This window comes from Alosa pseudoharengus, unplaced genomic scaffold, assembly GCF_046254945.1.
Source record: "Alosa pseudoharengus isolate Yale_2024_CS ecotype anadromous, Long Island Sound unplaced genomic scaffold, YU_APseudo_1.1 YU_APseudo_1.1_scf_13, whole genome shotgun sequence".
NCBI lineage: Eukaryota > Metazoa > Chordata > Actinopteri > Clupeiformes > Clupeidae > Alosa > Alosa pseudoharengus.
Genome location: NW_027468598.1, coordinates 22,419,334 through 22,438,967, shown reverse-complemented (window position 1 = coordinate 22,438,967; position 19,634 = coordinate 22,419,334). Strand labels below are relative to the sequence as shown.

Genomic DNA, 19,634 nt, shown 5'->3' with positions numbered 1-19,634 from the left:
GCATGTGTCTCTGCATGTGTTTTTTGTGGAAGATTTGGCCTTTTCGGCTGTTTGTTTGGACGCGCTCTCCCCCCAGAATAACAAACAGATCTCAGTGATGTGACGGGAGCAGGGGAGAGAGAGAGAGAGAGAGAGAGAGAGAGAGAGAGAGAGAGAGAGAGAGAGAGAGAGCTCTTCTTCTCTACGCCTCACATCTGCACGCAGTCTGTTTCATTACATAACCCATCCATCTGCATCTCGTTCCAGTGCTCCTCTCTCTGAGTGATGGCCGCTCGGATGTCCCTTCCTGCTCTTAAGAAACGAGCCCAAATCCCAAGAGAAATAAATGCCTCGGGTCGCAGTCATAATAATGGGCGACAACCTTTTGATTCAGTTAGCGGGCATGGCCTCCATGCCAACTCCTGGGCTGGGCAGTCCTGTCATCACTCACTAGACAGAGGGGAGGCACGCAGACCAAAAACCGCAACCTCTTAGAAATACGCCGAGCGTACTATTCACACTCCTCGGAAGCCAGGTTTGGGGGGGTTTGTTCTCAGCACCACACACAGACCGAAAGGAAGGCGAGATGACCCAACCGGCGTGCACTAACTATAGCCACAGACACACACACACACATGCACGCACACACACACACAGTGAGAGAAAGCACAGCCCAGTAGCAGAATATCTATCAGCGACAGACAAGCTGAGCAAAACCCCCACACTCGGGTGCTAATCTGCCATTTGTGGAGCCTCCACTTCTTATGAGCGGAATGGGAAAGGGAGGAATGGAGCGGAGAAGAGAGTGAGGGCAGACATGGAAGAGGGTGAAAGAAAGACAGAGTGGCTTGCGAAGATGGAGGGGGAGAGAAGTGGATAGAGAGAGAGAGAGAGAGAGAGTGGAGGGGTTGGATAGGGGAGGGAGTGAACACCAGGGCCCCCTTAGCACACATGTTTATGGTCTGCATAAACTATCGAGGGACTCCCAGCGTCCCCAGTGCGACTTATCACTCCCGTCGCTGCTTCCCGTAAATCCAGGCGGTGGGCCTGCTGCTGCCGCGCCGCGGAAAAAACGAGCTCTCTCGGCAGAACCCGTCGGCCCTTCCATCATGGCCACCTCCAGCTATAAAACACACCTCCCCACCCTCCCGGCTCTCCACGGGTCCCGATGCCTCCAAAGCAGCACCCTCGCCCCCTCTCTCTCCTCTCTGGCTCCCCGATGGGGCTTGGAGCCTGTGGCGCGATCCAGCACATGTGGTATCAAACCTTCCCGACTTTCGCCCGGCCGCGATAAACCCAACAGCAGTCCTCCGCCTTCTCCCCGACAGACTAATTTGAGCAAATTCTCAAATTGCGGCCAAATTGAAAGCACATTGGCGAGTGGGCGGCGATCGCTTATAAAAATCTGGATAAGTGACCAGCAATGAAGGCGAAATCACACACATGCACACCACACACACATGCACACCACACACACACACACACACTTACACACACACACACACTCAAGCACAAGTGTAACCAAGGCTCTCCTCTCTCTCTTGCTACCCCTTCCCCCCACCTTACTGTTTGCAGCTGGAAACAAAAGCCCCACATACACAGAGAAAAGCCTGCTGTTCGCATCGCTTTCATATTCCCACCTTCGGTCAGTGTGTGAGTCAGCACAGACCATGCAGCTTCTCGTATGGACTGAGGTTAGTATGTGTGTGTGAGTGTGTGTGTGTGTGTGTGCGTGTGTGACTTTGGGAAGGGGGGGGGGGGGGTTTGGTTGTCCCTGCCCTGCTCCAGTGTGTACAAGCTTAATGACACTCAGGAATGATAATCAGACTTTGAATAAACACAAGTAAACGCGCATAATGTACACAGATGTGTGTGACATGATTACGCTGCAGACACACAAACACACACACATGCACAGATTACTCACACACTACTCACACATACGCTCATACACACCCACACACTCCCACACACACACGCACACACACACGCACACTGCCCAGTGTCAGGTCAAGTGGGAGCCGCAGGACCAGACACTTTGCAGGCCGGTAATCACTAAATGCTTCCAGGGTCTGCCGAATGGCGCGGTGTCTCGGTAAGCGGGTAAGCTGGGAGCAGTCCTGGCCCCGCGTGAGCAAAGCCAGAGGTCTTTGCTCTGGATGCTTTGCTGCTTGTCCCTGATTGTGTTTGTTTGTGTTACGGGAGGAAAAAGAGATCGGCTTTGGTTTCAAATCGCAATCCCCGGGGTCCGAAGACCAGACCCCACCCCGACACGCACGTACTCACTCACTTTACTCACTGTGACACAAACTCACACACACACATACATCTACATAAACATGCCCGCCACACACACGCAAACTCTCTCTCTCTCTCTCTTTCTCTCTCTTCTTCTCTCTCTCACACACACATACGCATACCCCATGTACACATAAACACGCACACACACAAACATTCAGCGAACCTAAAAAAATAAGTGACTGGCCAGGAAGACATGAGACGAGAGAAAAAACTTTTTTCCTCCTCTCCTCCCTTCTTTTTATTTTATTCCACTTGGGCTGCTGTCCAAGGCAATTTCAATCGCAGAATGGAGGATTCCGAAGCCCACTTCTTCTTCATCCAAAACACACAATAACTAAATCAAAGGGAGAGTGGACGATGGAGCACCGATGCACTGCACCTAAGCCCGCGTAAGTCCTGAGGCAACCATCCCTAATGAAAACTTGCCTTCCCTCCCTCTTTTCTCCTCTGAAAAAAAGACGGAGGGGGAGGGGGGGGTGGCAGTGAGAGACACCAAACTTTCTCCTGACTCTGTACAATGGGCCCGTTATGTGTGCAGAGCTTCCACACACACTCTTGGCCCTTGCCACCGACAGAAAACCGTTGACACCCACGGAATAAAGTTCCCATTACATCACAGCCCTGCCCATCAACTGTTTTTTTTCTTCTTCGTCTTTTGCTTCTTCTTCTTTTTTGGACTTCTTTTTCTTCTTCTGCTTCTTCTCTCATCGGAGCCCGCTAGAATCGTCAGCTCAGTGGGGACTCCACCCGCGCTAAGTGTATGTCATAATGTTAGCGGCGGCCAGCTGCAGCCTTGTGCCGGTCTGAAGGCGCATGGCGTCAGAGGCTGACCTTCACAGGCGTACAGTACACAGTCGCTGGCCTGAGAGGATCAGTCAGCGCGCAAAAGCCCCTGAAACTTCTCCCACGGTGCTTGCATTTTTTCCCCTTTTTTAAATGCAAACAAAACTTGATGCCCACATTTATGCAAACAAAATCTGCAGCGACTAGGGAGGACTGCCGGTCAGCACTTGGTTGCATCTCAGCGCTTGTTTCTTTTTCCACATAGCTTCCAGAAAATGGACACGTGTGCACAGATGCACCGTGTCTCCGAGACGGTTTGCTTATAGATGGCATTAGCATGCTGAGCTTTATGCGCTGGCCAGTGGCTCTTTTGTAGCAAGCATGGGAAGCAATAATAGCGAGAACAGCCTCTGGTAGAAATATCACAAGAAACTGGAGAAAAGAAGATGATGAGAGCGGTGGAACACGAGCCAGGACAGGAAGAAAAAAAAGAAGAACAAAAAAAAGACAAGAAGAGGGGAAAGAAAAAGAAAAGATGAAGAAAGTGAAATTGGTGGAGTTGCCTCCACTGTAAATTAGGGATAAACTTTCCCGTGCCGAGGCAGGGTAGGGGAGGGCCTCGCTGGGCTCCCGAGGCTATGCACCTGGGCCCCCTCGTGCAGAGCAGTATGTGGTTGCGGGCACTCGGACGGGGAGAGGGTTTGGACAGGATGGTTATCTACGGGGGGAGGGGGGTTGGGGGGGAAAGGAGGGATAAATTCTTCATGGTTGCCTCTGCTTTGCCAAAGAAAGCAAAACCCCTCCGATGAAATAAGCAGGAATCAGTCGGGATGTAAAGCGGACACTTCCTGGTGCGTAACTCGAGCAAGGAAAAGAAACCTTGATACCTCACAAGACACGATAAAACATGTCTTTGACTCATCGCTACATAGACATCCCTGAAGGACAATAACCCTCTCTGATGAGGAACGCCACCACAATTTCGAAGACCCCAACAGTAATGGTCAATCTGATGGTATTTTAAAGTGAATAATCCTAAATGAACACATTCTCGAACATCTTAAACAGTAGTGACTAGGTCGCATTGGCTCAGTGCCCATCATGAGTACCCATGTTTGAATCTGACCTAAGGTCATTTACCGAACCCACTCCCCATTTCCCTCTTCCACTCATTTGCTGTCCACTCATTGACCTATCGAATAAAACCCTACAAAAAGCTCCAGAAATGTAACTTAAAATAGAGGAACAGTGGTGGTGGAGGTAGCTGAGATGATGGTGGCACTTACTGTCCCTGAGGTAATTGAGATGTGAGAGCAGGACTTCTGCGTTGTAGGCTGTGGTGAGCCGCAGGAAATCCTCCTTGCTCATCTTGCACAGCTCCTTGCCGTCCGTAGTCTGAAACATGGCTGTGTCTATCTCCACCAGCCCGTACTCCTTGATGGCCCACTCCAGCCACTGCCGCACATGATCCGGGGACCACAGTGATGGATCTGACAAACAAACAAGAAAACAAACAAAACAGTTATCTAGACGATTTAAGCAATAGGCAAAGATACTGACATAAATCTGAGATTTGCAGATGGCAGATTAATCTATGGCATGAGTCTGTTTCTATCCAGAATATACAGTATACTCTGTTTATTGAATCAGTCATAGTTCAGGCTGAAGTCTATGAAGGGCGTGGTATATTTACGAAAAAGCCCCCATACACCTCTGCACTTGCCCTGAATATCTCTGAAGTGCCTCTGTGTTTTCACTATGGTTAGGAAAATCATTTTGATCTATAAATTGCATACTCTGTACTACTAGGGCAGGCTGTTTATTGAAACTAAGAATATGGGGAGACATTTCTAGATGGTTGAGTGAAGCAGGAAAAAATTGACAAAACACAAATGGTACCAAAACAGGCTTACTAAGAATAGGAATGATGGTCAGTCCCACTGAAAACAGTTACGAAAGACGACATTCATGGCCTGTGATACAAAAGCTAATGCTGATAACAAAATCAGCTTGTCTTTTCTCAAAGTCAGTTTTTTAAAACAGCACTTGTTCCACTCATTGTTGACTTTCAAGAGCAGTGATAACCCAAAAAAAACATCCAAAATATCACTCATAAACATCTGAAGCCGACTGTGTGTGTTGCATCAGTTGGTCTACAGTACTGAAGCTATGTTGCGTGTTTGCACTGCCAATCTGTTACGAGTCAGCCAGAGGCAAATTAAACTAGCTAAGGCATCACACAATATTAACCCATGACCCTGCTAAAGCAAAGCTGAGGTAATAAAAGCATTTATAGTAAATTAGCACATTTATGACGATTAGACATGTTTTGAGGTGAGTTGCCGAAATAAGGGTACTGAATTCCACGAATGAAGCACACACTAACTAAGCACATAAAACAAAAGACTAAATTTATGACCATGTTTATAAAAATGTCATCTGTTGGAAGCACATATGATTAGATGGTTATTACCTGCTGGGACTATAACTCTTCTCTCATTGGTGGTCATATTCGGTGGGGGCGCGTTCTTCTCGTCCATGTAATTCCCATAGCCCATCTGTGTAACGTCTGAGCCTCCCGCCATCTTATTGCATTTGCCCACGCTGCAGTCCACCGGGGACTCCCTGGACACACAGACACCACAGGGTTATGCATTACTGATCACTATAACATACACTCATCAAAGCCAGACAGACAGCAACTGTAAGAACTCTAAGAACTAAAGCCATAGAGCTCTGGCATTGTACAAGATCGACACAAAGACTGATGCTTGTTGATGGTATGAGCTGCACATCAAACACGCACACACCTATAGGCCCCTAAATGAGATGGAGTTTGACTGTAGGGATTTGTTGGGAGGACAAATAGCAGTTTCAAAGTTCAGGCCCATTTCATCACTGACAGAGTCAGATAGGAAAAACAAAGGAGCATCTAGACAATATCAGTGCTTCCAAAGTGACTACGTAATAGCCACAGAATCACTTTACTGCAAGACCAAAATATACTAGCCTATTTATTTAATTAGCTCATGGATAACAAGGCAGTGATTCTCCTTTGGACCAGTTTTTTATTAGACTTTAAATAGAAAGAAACAAGAGCATAAATGGCCAGGTTAACCACAAGTCGGAAAAAAGATAGGTCAGTGCATGTCAAAATAGGCATATGCTCATTCAAACTGGCACTCTCAAACACAAAAGCTGAAAAAACTGATTGGTTTAGGCTGCTGGCATGAATAACATCACATTCATGTCCTACCTGGAGCCATTAATGTGGTCATATTCGCGCTTGACGTTGACCCGGGCCGGCTGGTTAATCCACTCCTGTTGAGGGGGCAAGGGGTTGATTTTGTGTGGCTGTCCATAGTCCTGTGCACTGGATGCAGTCATGTCTGTCTTGGGTAGAGGAGCCGCAGCAGCGTAAGGAGGCTCAAACAGGGACTGGTCTTCACTTACCACTGACAGCGCCTCCTAGGGACAGAAGGGAGAACTGTTAGCACGACATAACGGGGGAAAAAAACATCTAATATCAAGCACATCCTACGTTTCTGGCTTGCAACTGTGAAGTGAACACAACCATATGCAGCCTACAAAATGCTATCAGGTTTGACAGGAAACAGAAATTCATGATCCAAAGTGTTAGATTCTGGCTTATGCTGTGTCTGTCATTCTTCATGTGGTCATAAATTATTGTCATCATGTCTGCTCTCAGAGAGGCCTTGAACATCAGATCCGTTTTTAACTGTGGAAAAAAGAAAGACAGAGGAAAAGACAACAGGGGCCAGTGAGTCCTGATGATTCATCAGAGGTCATTCCTGCGTTGACCCCTGTATAGCAGGAGCTCAGCTGGAATGATGTAGCTTTATTAAACAAAACAAACGCACAGACAGGCCCCCTCTGAAACCCAGTGCTTTTCCCCCTCTGATTTCCGATCATGCTGTAACCGTGCCATGCCGTGTTCACACACACGCGCGCCGTCTGCGTGTGCACTTGCCACTGCCTGAGGAAACGGTGGCATTTTTCTTTTTCATTCTTCCCCCCTCCCCCATCATTCACAACTTTTAGCTGATTGCTATTCTTTTCTCTCTCTCTCTCTCGCTCTCTCTTAGCCTGCTTCCCTTACTGAACCCCTTCGAAGCCAGAGAGAGTGAAATATATTTCCTCTCACTCGTTCCCTCTGTGTCAGAACCACCTGCCAAGACCTGCACCTGCTCATATCCACAGCCTGATACCCACCCATAGCCCTGTCCATGTCGTGCAAACAACAGAGGCATCACTAAGCACCAATCATCTTCGTCCCTCAAACATTATAGAAAAAAATCCTGTCCATTTCAAAGATAGGAGAAAGACAAACATGCTAACAACATTGGATACAAATAGATAGATGGGTGCAACACACTCACATGTTCACTCTTCCATGAAGTAACATATTTCCATAGCATTCATAGTGATCTTTTCTAGCAGTAGAGAATAGAGGTGGGATTGACATTATTAGCTTAGCCACAGTTTTCCTCTAATTTGTGGTTACACAGAAAGACAACTCATGATGCGAGTGGCTGAGTCTTCAGCGGTCATCCTTCGTCACCACCATGCTGACCTTCTGAATCTACAGACTTTGTTGTTAATGCTCGAGTCTAGTCCAAGACCTTTGTCACTCTTAAACCAACTACATTGATTTGAACAGCAGCGCCAACACTGCCTGGTCCAGCAAAACATCATCTCCATTCTCCACTATCACTATGGCGCACGCCACAGAGCTGGTGCACGATAAGTATGGAGAAGTGTAGGAATGCCTCGCCTGTGCCAGATAAGGGCAACACTGCTATTATGACTGTTGCACGTTACTTTCTCGGAGGCATATCAGCCACCACCATGTAATTCATGATTGGCAGTCATGCTTTCCCAAGATTACAGTGGGTTTTAAAAATAGGAAAATCTAATTCCATACATGCACAGTGCAGCGAAACAACGGCCCGAATGGGAGAGCTGCTGTACGTTGGCATGGCTCAGACAAGGCCTCTTTACCAGGATTACGTACAGCACTTTTGCACCCAGAATCTGATTAAACTATCCAGCCATAGTAAGGCAGGTTGAGGAGAAGAAGAGACACCATAGCCTGGAGGGTCAGACTATCTCCAATCAAAATACTTGACTATTTTACATATACTATTATACATGAATATTTTCTTCTCTAAACAATTTCACCATGAAAAGATCTATTGATCTATTTTGGAACTGCAGACAGTAATATTCAAGGAATATCACTCATTGACCTAGTGTTATAAACATTTGCACAGCTATTGGTACAAGAACTGGAAGGATTACCTGATTAAATGTCTAATGACATGACATCTCCCTGTGAAATAAAGAGGGCTTGTGCAAATGATTTTGCAGTCTATAGGGGCAGGTATAAAATATGTGGTGGCTGCCAATCCTATCAGAGGTACTTCCAGTGAGTCATATGGGTAGGTTAGGGTGGATTCATCCTTTCCACCCAGGACACATGCTAGTGGTGATGCAGGAGGCATTCCTGTCTTTTGTTTGGGGAGGAAAGGGAAACCTGACGGGAAACTAGATTGTGCTGAGCAGGAAACTCTAAATGACTTGATACCCCCCTCCCTTGGATGGGTGGCCTCAGTACAAAGTACAACAGAGAAACAACCTCAAAATATATAACAGGCTAACTGAAAACACCTTGCAACTATTATTACTATTACTATAATAATAATAATTATTATTATTATTATTATTACAGCTCGATTTATTACAGGAATTTCCAAACAGTTCTGTGTGTTTTCAGAATTTTATGACTTGTTTTCCTGTATAATCTATTTCATTATGCACTGTTTTTCTGTCTGAAATCACAACAGGTGGTTGAAAATCAGATATTCAAGACGAATGAGCCCTTGGTCCCCAAACACACACCACCCTAAGAGTCTAAATACTTTAACCACAGGAACTCTCGAAAAAAAAAAACGTTACGTTATTTTTTTTTATACATACTTCTTGGGGATTGTAAACAGGCACAAAATAGACACTTCTGACTGATGCAGACCAACTTCAAACATGACGGATACTGAAGCAATTTCTTACAATATAGGCTAAAAGTGCCTATTCCCGTAACGAGGCTCTCTGGGCGCAAGCCTCACCTGGCCATTCACCGTAAAACCAGGCTATGATACCATGATCTTTACTTTTCACACACGTTTAACCACGTATGCCATTTTGCAGCAATCTGTGAACTGCGCGGCTAACATTCAGATCAAAACATGCCAACAGTGATTTCCGCACCTCTTAATCCAAAAATACGATGATTTGACCACAACAACACGTCTTGTCCTTACCCTCATGAAATACCGCCACAATCATCAAAACACGGCAGCTTTACGTTTAGAGCACTTATAGCACGAGCACTTATAGCATGCACACTCGCAGACGTTGTCTCTGAACAAAGTCCTATCCTTTACATCACCGACAGATATCTTATTTGACTTATTGTGGGTGGGCTCGGCGTGATCGTCTGCGTTTTGACCCGTGAATGGTGAACAGATCCCGGGCGCGGTGCCACCACTATTGCGCAGCCACATCGCTGTGCCCACGCTACATATCTTTACTAACCCACGCATATATCTAGATCACTTATGCCACAACGCATATTTCTGCTACATCCCATAGGCTATTCCATGGTTTTGCGGGTAACGTATGTGTATCTGTCTGGTGGTGAGGAACGTACATCCATTTCTCCAGCAAAATAGCATTTTTTTCCAACTTAATCCCAGACGTGCGTCTACCGTCACTGTGCGCTTGGTCCAAATTCGAGAGTAGATCCCATCTAACGGTCCGGCATCTCCTCGCAGTTTTTCAAACTTTCATCAGAGTTTCGTTGTTAAGGAAAAGGAAACATGGAAGAAAGAGGAAAAACGAAGGAAATCTAGCGGTAGCGCGAGAAGTAAAAGTAGAGTCGACTGGCGAGCTTTGCGCTGCTAACCGACAGAACAACCCGTACAGTCAGGAGGCGCAACTCCCGAAAAGAAAGCTTCCACAAAATCGAACACCCCGTCCTCCACCCTTACCTTAATAGTTCCGTCCATTTTGCGCAATTTTCAGTGGACCCCAACAATATTCCAAACATGACACGATCCTGAATTAATTCCAGCCCCCGGTATGTCTCGGAGAGAAAGAGACAGTTAACCGGATGGTTTTTTTCCTCTAAATTTGGGAAGTGAAGTCACTGCTCTTGAGAAGGAAGCAATGTGTGTCACTGCAAAGCCCTGCCTTCATTACGGCACCAAAAAGCAGGATACTTGTCCCAAGGAGATAAGCGGCGAAAACAATGGAGTTGCTTTCCTCTTTAGATGTTTGTACTTGGAAATATTTACTGGATGCTTGCCATTCCCTTGCATTTTGAACATTCGCTTGTTTGTTTTCACTGAACTATCAGGAATTGCAGTTTCTGTGTTCTCATTTTAATTACCAATTCAATTTTGTTTAATTTCGCGGAAATACTTCCATAACACAATCAAAGACAGCCAAGATTATATGAACATTTTACAACTTTTTTGCTGTTTTGTTCTAACATGCTAGTTCACAGAGCTTTAATGTCTATTTCAATTTGACGTGAATTACGACTACAAAGTTAAAATTTGTATTTTCTCCTCAGGCACTAGTTTCCTTGGCAAATGTACGATAAGATATAGAGATATAACTTCCAAGGCCGACAGATGTCCTCCTTGACAGTGTAGATTAAAGACCTGTAAATCAAAGGAGAGAAATACAAATGTAAGGTACCTGTGGCGGAGACTTGGGCGATCTAGCCTTTATAGAGGACGTCCAATGCTCTGTAGTTCCCTTGAAATACCATTAATGAAACCAAGCCCGCAGCGCCCCAGACACGGCACTGCACGGATCTGCTCTACACGTGTGCGTCTGCTATTAAGCACGGGGGTGAAATATGATGGATTGTACACTTCCAAGATTTATGCTCTAGGTTTGCATGGGAAAACGGCGCACGAGTTGAAAAAAGTTGAAAAAGAAAACAAAGGCTGCATATGCACATCTTCCATTATGATTGTATGTGGTAACTGCAACCACTCATCAACAGATTAAAAGTAGGCTATTCATATGATAATTATCTGTCTTGCAGATGACTTTACTGCTGTTTATATCACTGTCATGAAATATTCTGCTGTTACTATAAGTTCGTGGTATGCTGAAATTGAATATGTTGCGGGGGCAAAATAGAAAGGATTTGTTAACTCCACAGAGAAACTTTCTTCCTCTCACAAGCAATGCTTATATGTCCGCAGACCCCACCCCCATGCGTTTTCTCTACCTTCTCAAATAGCCCTCATCAATTCAGGCGCATTATTTCAGCGCAGATGCTAGACATGGAGCCAGCGCGGAACGTGACCAGACCCCAGACCAAGAGGGCCGTGCCTGAGGGAGCGGCTGCACTTCGGCGAAACAGAGCTTGCGCCGCCGCGACTGACAGACGGCCCGGCCTGTCTGCTTACGACTTGGGGGTCTGCAGGGGGAGAGCCCCCCTCGAGACCACCACATCTGGATCCTGCTAGGGGTCAAGGCTTCTCCTGCCTGAGGCTAGCGCAGCGCAGCATAATTAAGGGAGACACCTTGTTTAACCATTTAGAGGCTGCCTCTTTACTCTGTGCAGAGTAGGCCTACAATCCTCTTTTTAAAAAAAAAAAATTATTCATCCAACTTTCATATAATAGACCCATTCAGGTAAATCGTGCAACTGTTTACAAAAGAGGTGCCTTGTTCGGTTCCTATATACATTGAATGCCCAAAATGATTCTAAAGAAATTGTCGGTGCATGCATTTTTACGCTTTTACGCACTGCATTGTTCAGTGTCACATCTACCAAGGCATTTTGCAACCAAGGCATTTTGCATCCAAGGTAAAATATTTTTCCTTGTGAAAGAGTGATACCGTTTCATGGAGGGGAGGTCTTAAGGGTCGAAACATGTGTTTCCCTAGAGGGGGAGCTGAGGGTGCACTATTGCTTTAATTAAAACGACATTATCTGGGACCAAACGGCGAGACGGTTTCTACATACATAGAAGGGAGGTCGTGCGATGAAAGAGATGCTGTAACCAACGACCTTATAACTTTTCAATCTTTAAATATATCCCTCCAAAAACGCTTGAAAGTAGACTTGCTTCACTAGGTAGCCTACGTCTGCCATTGTATCTTTCTCCACTGTGGCAGATGTTGACTATGATTTCAATAGCACACGACAGGCATGGATATCCAACCCATAAATATTGTTTTTTCTTTCTTTAAACCTCCACAGTCCTACCTACTTTTTTGAATGTAACCAATGTTTTGATGGACCATGGCCTCTTGTGTTTATGTGGTTTGACAACCAGCCACCAAAAATCAACCATAATCAGCCTCATGAACGAAAGGGCAGGAGATCTCTCTCAGAACCATATTAATTATAGGGTATTGATATGACAGTTTTCTGACATACACAGCAGACATGAACTGCAGTCAACCCGGCAAGAAGAGATACTTACAGGCTATATAGGGATGTATAGTTTTGCCATCAGTTTAAACTCACTATTGAAATCATAGAAGAACATGGCAATTCAAATACTTATGAACTGCATGTTATGCTGTCTCTAACTGGTCATATGAGAGGCCTACATACCAGGTGTTTCAACTTCTAATCCGTATGCACTTGTAGGTAATGATGAATGCACTGGTAACAAACATTTTCGAAGGCCAATAAACAGAGGCGCATTGGTTTATACAGCGAGCCACAGAACATCTGGCTCGACGCTGGAATTTGACAGCCAGACATTTCTTCCAACCACGACCTGTGGGAAGCCAGTAGCCCCACACTATTGGAAACGGAGTGAAGTGGGTGGAATCCACTGGGGTTGGGTTGGGTTTTGAAATGGTTACTCTTCGTCACCCGCAAGAGCTCGCGACAAGGCCAACAAAGGCTTCCTGGCCGACTTCAAATTTGCAAAGAATAAGTCATAGGCTACATGCAGGCCTATAATAATAACAATAATACATTATTATTATTATTATTATTATTATTATTATTATTATTATTATTATTTCATTCTAGTAGGCTAATTGGTTTTGTAACATCCAGTACTAATATTTTGCTAACATGGACCACATAAAAAAAGGCCTGATGGTGACAAACTTAAACACCGTAATGGAGTGAAATAAATTCACTCTTGTGACAAACGTTTTTAGACATATTATTTTAACCACGACACAGCACTGATATGGATCACGCCTCTCAGATTGTTCATTAGACTTGAGAGTTCTAGTAAGCCCCTTCCCCTCTCCTGGGCACAGACAGAGCCAAAGTAAAAATACCGAAGGCAAAAACGGAGACTGCTGCACACAAGTCCAAACTGTCTGGCCCCTTGCTCGAGGCCATAATTAATTTGAGATTTATTTTTATTGGAGAGCCCGAGTCTCGCCTGGCCTTAACCAAACAAAACCACTGCTAAACCGTGGATTCGCTTGAATGAAGCAGAATATTTCTCTAAAACTGGACTTGAGGCGTGCTTGGGTCACACCAATATCCCTCTCGCTATACACGACAAAGAAGAATATGATTAAGACGGTATTCACATAGGGGGTTATTTGTTTTCTGGTTAGGCTACTTATAGTGAATTCACTTTCATTTTGTATAATTTCTAAATATTACACGGTGAAATGATGCGCACACTTATTCCAACATTTCATCTAGAATACATATATATTTCAATTCAAAATAAATAGGAAAATAAATTGTGTTTTTTTGTTTAAGTCTTCATGTTTGTTGACAGAAGACGGTCTGCTGGCTTTTCAAATGGTAGTTAAAGACGATTTCAATGAAAATGTGCTTCTAAAACTTTCCTTTGCAGCCCAGTGTCCCCCGAAACAAATAAGACACTGTTCATGAGTTTCAAACGCAGTGCCCAAACCGAAACTCGGCCTTTCTGGAGAGCAACAAAAATGATATGACTGCATGAAAAGATCCCTTATGTGGAGGGCAATACGTCTCCATAACATAACAAGTCACTGCTGGAAAATATGTTGATTGTAAAGATATAATGAATGGCTTTGCCAGGCACAATAGTTCATTTTCATGGAGCCGTCCACATGCACGCGAGTGGATAAGCTGAAGGAGTATGATATGGGATATTGCATGACAGTGTTGTCTTTGACATAAATAGACTGTGTAAATATTCCCTGTTGCTAGATAAACCTACCTGGTTCAAGGAAAATGGAAATGTTCAAAAATACAATAGGCTACTAAAGAAAAAAATAAACCAAGGGAAGAGTTGCAGTGGTGAAGTTCCATGATCATGTAAAAAAAAAAAACTTTATCTAGCCCCTAATTTCTGTGTTTATTATGATTTAAAGATGAGGACAGCTTGAAAAGTTGTTTATAGTTGTTTATATGATCACATTGTCTGATTTAGCAACCAGTCTTTTATTCCATAATTTCCATGTTTCCCAAGATATGCAAAACAGTTTCTGGAAAACCAAGTTGCCATTTTACGCTTCATTTGATACTGTGATTTAAAACGAATAGTCAGTGAAAACAAAAAAGCACAATAATTAATGGCCCAACTTGTTATCCAACATTACCTTATCGTAGGGACGATGCTGTCTTACCTTGACGTAAGACGATGTATCAGGGACGGTCTGAAACATTGTCATTGGACAAAAGGCCGGAAATGTGAAGTTGCCGATTAACGCCCCTGAAAAAAAATGTATAATGAATTAGATAAAGTCGTTATGTATGCTAGATATCACAAACTACGCCTCTGTGTAGGCTATGTTACTTTTTTTTACTGCAACCATCTTAATACAGAAACACATGTCAACACGAAACTCAGGGAAGAAAGATATTTAGGATCTTGGTTTCATTTTATAGACATTTGCCGCCTATATTAAAATCCTTTACGACATGGATGGTCTTTTGGTTCCAGTTTTTTAAAGACAGGCATATAATGTTACCACACGCTGATCCATAGCCTATCAGTTTTGCCATTATCCCAACTGGGTTGCCATAGGTCTATGGCCAACAATGAGTTTAGCGGTTCATCTTAAAGACCAACAGTGGATAGGCAAATCAACCAAACTTCATATTCATATAAATATATATATATGATATTGGAGATTCATTCATCCATTCATTCATGCTTTTATTCATTCATTGATGGGCGTAGGCCATCTCTTCACCATTGGACGTCTGGCTTTCCTTGCAATTTCCTGTAGCTCTGCATATTTTTGCAGCTTGTGCACAATGCAAGTTTTCTTTCATAACGTTGGACAACAAACTGGCATCCCCTTCCTGTCTTAATAGCAAACAGTTGAAGTCCAAACCATAACTCTCTGCCTATCCACTCTCAAAGGGGAGCAATAACGCACGAGAAACACCTTGCGTTGCTTTAAATGCGACCATGCACTTCCATCAAAACAGAACGCAAGGGTCGCCACTGGTTCATAAACACTTGATGTTGGCTATTAAAATACACGCACACGGACTGTATTCACCTTTTCTGGCAACTCAATAGACCTTTTTGTAAACAAGCTCCTCAATTTAGAGGGAATTTAGAACACTCTACATAGACAGAGTTGCAGTTATTAAATATTAATTCCCGATTTGTTTTTTAATATTTCACAACTAGATACAAGTAGCCTATTGTTATAACTTTGTAATTACAACCGCTAAATCACTAACTTCATTGCTGATTATTAATTCCTCACATGAAGGTGTTATGGTAGGATTGGTCGATTTCAACTGGAATAAAAACGAGCTGTGCTAAAGTTCTAGCTCCCTGTTCTGTTAGTCCTGAGGGTAAGCACATACTGAAGCACTTTTCGCTTTAATAAGCGCAGCTTACAAAGTCTGGGGTGAAAGGGCACCTCGGGGACGGTGTCTTTAGCCCTTCCTTCGCTTTGCAATTATGAACAGGCTGGCACTAGCAGTATTTAACATTCCGTACAAGGCCAGAGAAACGAAAATAAGTCATCTGCTTGACAAAACACAACGAAATGAATCATGTAAACGAACGGACGTTTTATTTGCTGCTGTGGCTAAACTTCACCACAACTTCTACACTGCTCACATGGTTCCGTATTACAGGCAAGTTGTTGCAAAACAGACTGAGCGTGGAACTGATTCGTCAGCTTTACAGCATCAGTCAATGCTACAGCAGGCTTCTTCATTTTTAAAAACTGCAGACCATAAAGGATCAACTAGCCTATAAGCTATTACATCCATGAGATGTGTTTGAGACATGACTACAAAACACCAGTGGGCTTAACAAAGTAGAAGACGAATGCATAAATGTAGCATCCTAACATGTAATGACAACATTTGACCATTTTACATCTAAAATATTCCAGATATCCACTAAAGCAACCAACTTTGAAATACATCAGACTACTACAGACAATACGTTTGTTTTAGGCTTTCATGACCACATAACCTATGCTACTGTATAAGATATTAATATTCCCAATCATACTACATATTTCCAATGCAAAAGGAAAGGGGGGAGGGGGGGGGTACAAATATGTACTCATACTGATGTAGCCTAGTAATCGAAAATATTCCTTCAAAAACCTTAAGTGATCGGATGGGCTAACTTTGTTCAGAATAAACGTTTGTTTACATTTCTCATTTCATTCATCCCACCAACCCACCCACTCCCACCCCCAATTCAAAAAAAAAAAAAAGACATTGGCACTGTTACAAATCTAATTGCAAAACCGAAGCCTCTGCATTTCTGCCATCCAACCTGTAACATAAATAAACGATTCTAGAGGCTTATAAGGTACATAATATATATAGTTGCAGAGAGGTACTGTGTTAGACTTTGGGCTCCTGCAGGCATAGGCAGGGTTCGCCTCATAAACTTTCCCAAATGCATCCAATTTCTAAACGGTAAAAGAGCATAGAATTCCGCAGCTGTACCCAATTAGGCGGCTCGAGGCTCGGGAGGACTGTTAAATAACTGCGCCGACTTTCCTCTGAGACAGACCGTGGGCCGAGAGCCTCTAGTGTTACATTTTAAGCATCCTACCTCTCACGACAGAGTGCTGCTATCCATCATAAACGAGACCAACACGATTATTTCGAATCAATAGCCTACATTCTGCCGTGCCATTGCATTCCAGGTTCAACCAATGCTGAAACTTCAAAAACACATCTACCATCATTTTTTTCGCAAAAAAGTATACGAAATAACACGGAAAACGAAGCATTTACGTTACAAATCTAATACACAGTAGTGACACGCTGCACAGACGTAGCCTACTTCATCTACACAAATATGACATTTCATATGACATGGCTTAATGCAGATAATTTATTTGTTCAAAACAAAACTATCTCTGTACACTTCAATTCATTCTAAGTAGCCTATAGTAACCCACAACACAGGATACTTAGAAAGGCTAACAGCGTTTTGACATTGGTAAGCCGTTTTTTTTGTCACTCACCTGCCCCTATTTTGTCAGTCGAGTCTTTCGCTTTAATTAGTCCCAAATTTCAAAATTAGTCCCGTAAACAAAAGTCGTTACCATGGATGACAGTAAGTTATTTTGAGAAGCCGTATGGAGAGGAGGATGTATGAATGGGAATGCTTCAACGATGAGAGAGCAACCGGTCGGCAACCAATGAGGAACAAGGGACAAGCCTCCCCTTGCTTCTAGTGTAAGAGGCAGACCAAGCTGCAAGTTCATTGAACCATGAAATAAGGGAAATCTAACATAAATGGTAACAGCACCATAAAAAAACAAAAACCTTGAGGCCCCTTGTTTCCCATGGAAAGACAGCCCGCAGTCTATTCCACGTGTTAAGACACCTATTCTAAAGGTCATACTATTGGCACTGGTTTATAATATTGATTTTATATGAGATTAAACGTTTAAACCAGAATAAGATGTCAATCACCAGTTGTCAGAAGAATGGTGATGTAAGGGAATTTAGCCAACTTTACTCTCTTTCTTTTGTTCAGGAACGAATTATATGCATCGATACTCATATTGTGCATAAACCTGTTAAGGTAATAGGCTAGGCTACTATTTGTTTATATTTTCACTAATCGGTACACTCAGGCTACGTCTATACTTTCAGGGTGAACAGTTGTTGATCAATACCTATTAACGTACGAGGAGCGCACCATCAAGTCTTATCACAGAAGCCAGATAAAGCACTAAAACTTGTTTCACGATCCCTACTCGTCGTGATGGATCCCCAAGGACTCGGCGGCTTCAACAGGATCCCCACTTCACGGCCTCGTGACGAAGACACGCGTCTCCTGTGAGCTTTCCTTTCCTGTGTGCCTGACCTTGCTCAGTTCACTAACTCCATTTCCGACGCAGTGCTCATATCCTCGGCTGCAGAGTTCCTTCGAAGGAAACAGGCCAATTTACAGTGAAAGAAGCTGCTCAACCATGACATTTTAGACTTAAACGTGGCCTAGTTGATTTAGCCTAACTTCCGAGATCACACAGTGTAGCATCTTACTGCTGTATTTGTAGGTAAGGTAGGTAAGGTAAGTAGGCTACAAACATGTTTGTTTTAGAATATGATGATTAATTTGTTGACTTGATAGAAGACAGTGGTACAAAGACCATGGTTGATTACAGAATAATTGATAAAATTGACTTTATATCTTGCCTTGTAGTATATCTATCTATCTATCTATCTATCTATCTATCTATCTATATATATATATTATTAAAGAATATATATATTCTTTAATAAAAGAGGATGGCAAATGTTTCTTTGTTGGAGTTCAAAACTCCAGTTCACAGTGTTGTGGGGTCCACCCTTGCTGAAAAAAAGCAGTTCAGTTGCTGGTTCACTGACATGCTGCAAAACATGGCAGCAAATATTCATATATTGTGCTTTGAGTATGTCCCTCCTGTTGTTTTCCCTGCTGTGGGCCATAAACCAGTATACCCAGTACAAACAAAAAAAAGACCAGTATTACACAACATAAATGATTGTTCAACAGAAATCACCACTTTGAAATCAAGCAGTAATACACGTTATATGGTATTACTCTGTAAAACTGTAACAGGTTACGTAATCCTTTTCTGCTGTGAATTGTAGGCACTTGTAGGCAAGGATTAGGGGATAATGTTGGCACACTGAAATCCCTTGTCTTTGCATTTTGCTCCAGTCCTGTAAGGCTAAGATAACTCTTAGATGTAATGTTAAATATATTTCAGATTTTGGGCTAATTTGGGGCTCTTTGTCTCTAGGTTATGCACACATTCATGGTCAGGTTTATAAAGAAGCAAATTATATCAGGGATTTATAAAGTGTCCTTTAATGTGTACATGTGGATTAAAAAAAGGAAACAGAGGATTTGACAAGTGCATGTGTCACTCTTTTGTAAACTTCTGCTGAAATTCTTGAGATTAACACAAGATCTTTTCATTAATCAAAAGATGTTTTGCATTTGAACTTGCACGGCCACGTGACATCCCATGAACAATGACCGGAAATGGCAGCCCCTGTCAGACAGGAAGGCTGTCCGATAATTGTTGACTCCAGAGTGTGTTTGCTT

At 43.3% G+C, this 19,634-nt stretch overlaps 1 protein-coding gene across 6 annotated transcripts in view; it reads right to left on the bottom strand.

Moving 5' to 3' along the window:
* Window positions 1-17,727, bottom strand: part of fli1 (Fli-1 proto-oncogene, ETS transcription factor) — a 30,347-nt gene extending 12,620 nt beyond the window's left edge. Inside the window, exons 1-5 of one of the 6 annotated variants that reach the window (XM_076282541.1) lie at window positions 17,554-17,727; window positions 14,689-14,801; window positions 6,320-6,531; window positions 5,537-5,688; window positions 4,350-4,553 (exon numbers count right to left, since the gene is read on the bottom strand). In XM_076282541.1, coding sequence (XP_076138656.1) covers window positions 4,350-4,553; window positions 5,537-5,688; window positions 6,320-6,531; window positions 14,689-14,760 — 640 coding nt within the window. In that variant the 5' untranslated portion in view covers window positions 14,761-14,801; window positions 17,554-17,727. The other 5 variants (XM_076282543.1, XM_076282544.1, XM_076282545.1 and 2 more) reach the window with 5 other exon arrangements.
* Window positions 17,728-19,634: the final 1,907 nt, after the last annotated feature.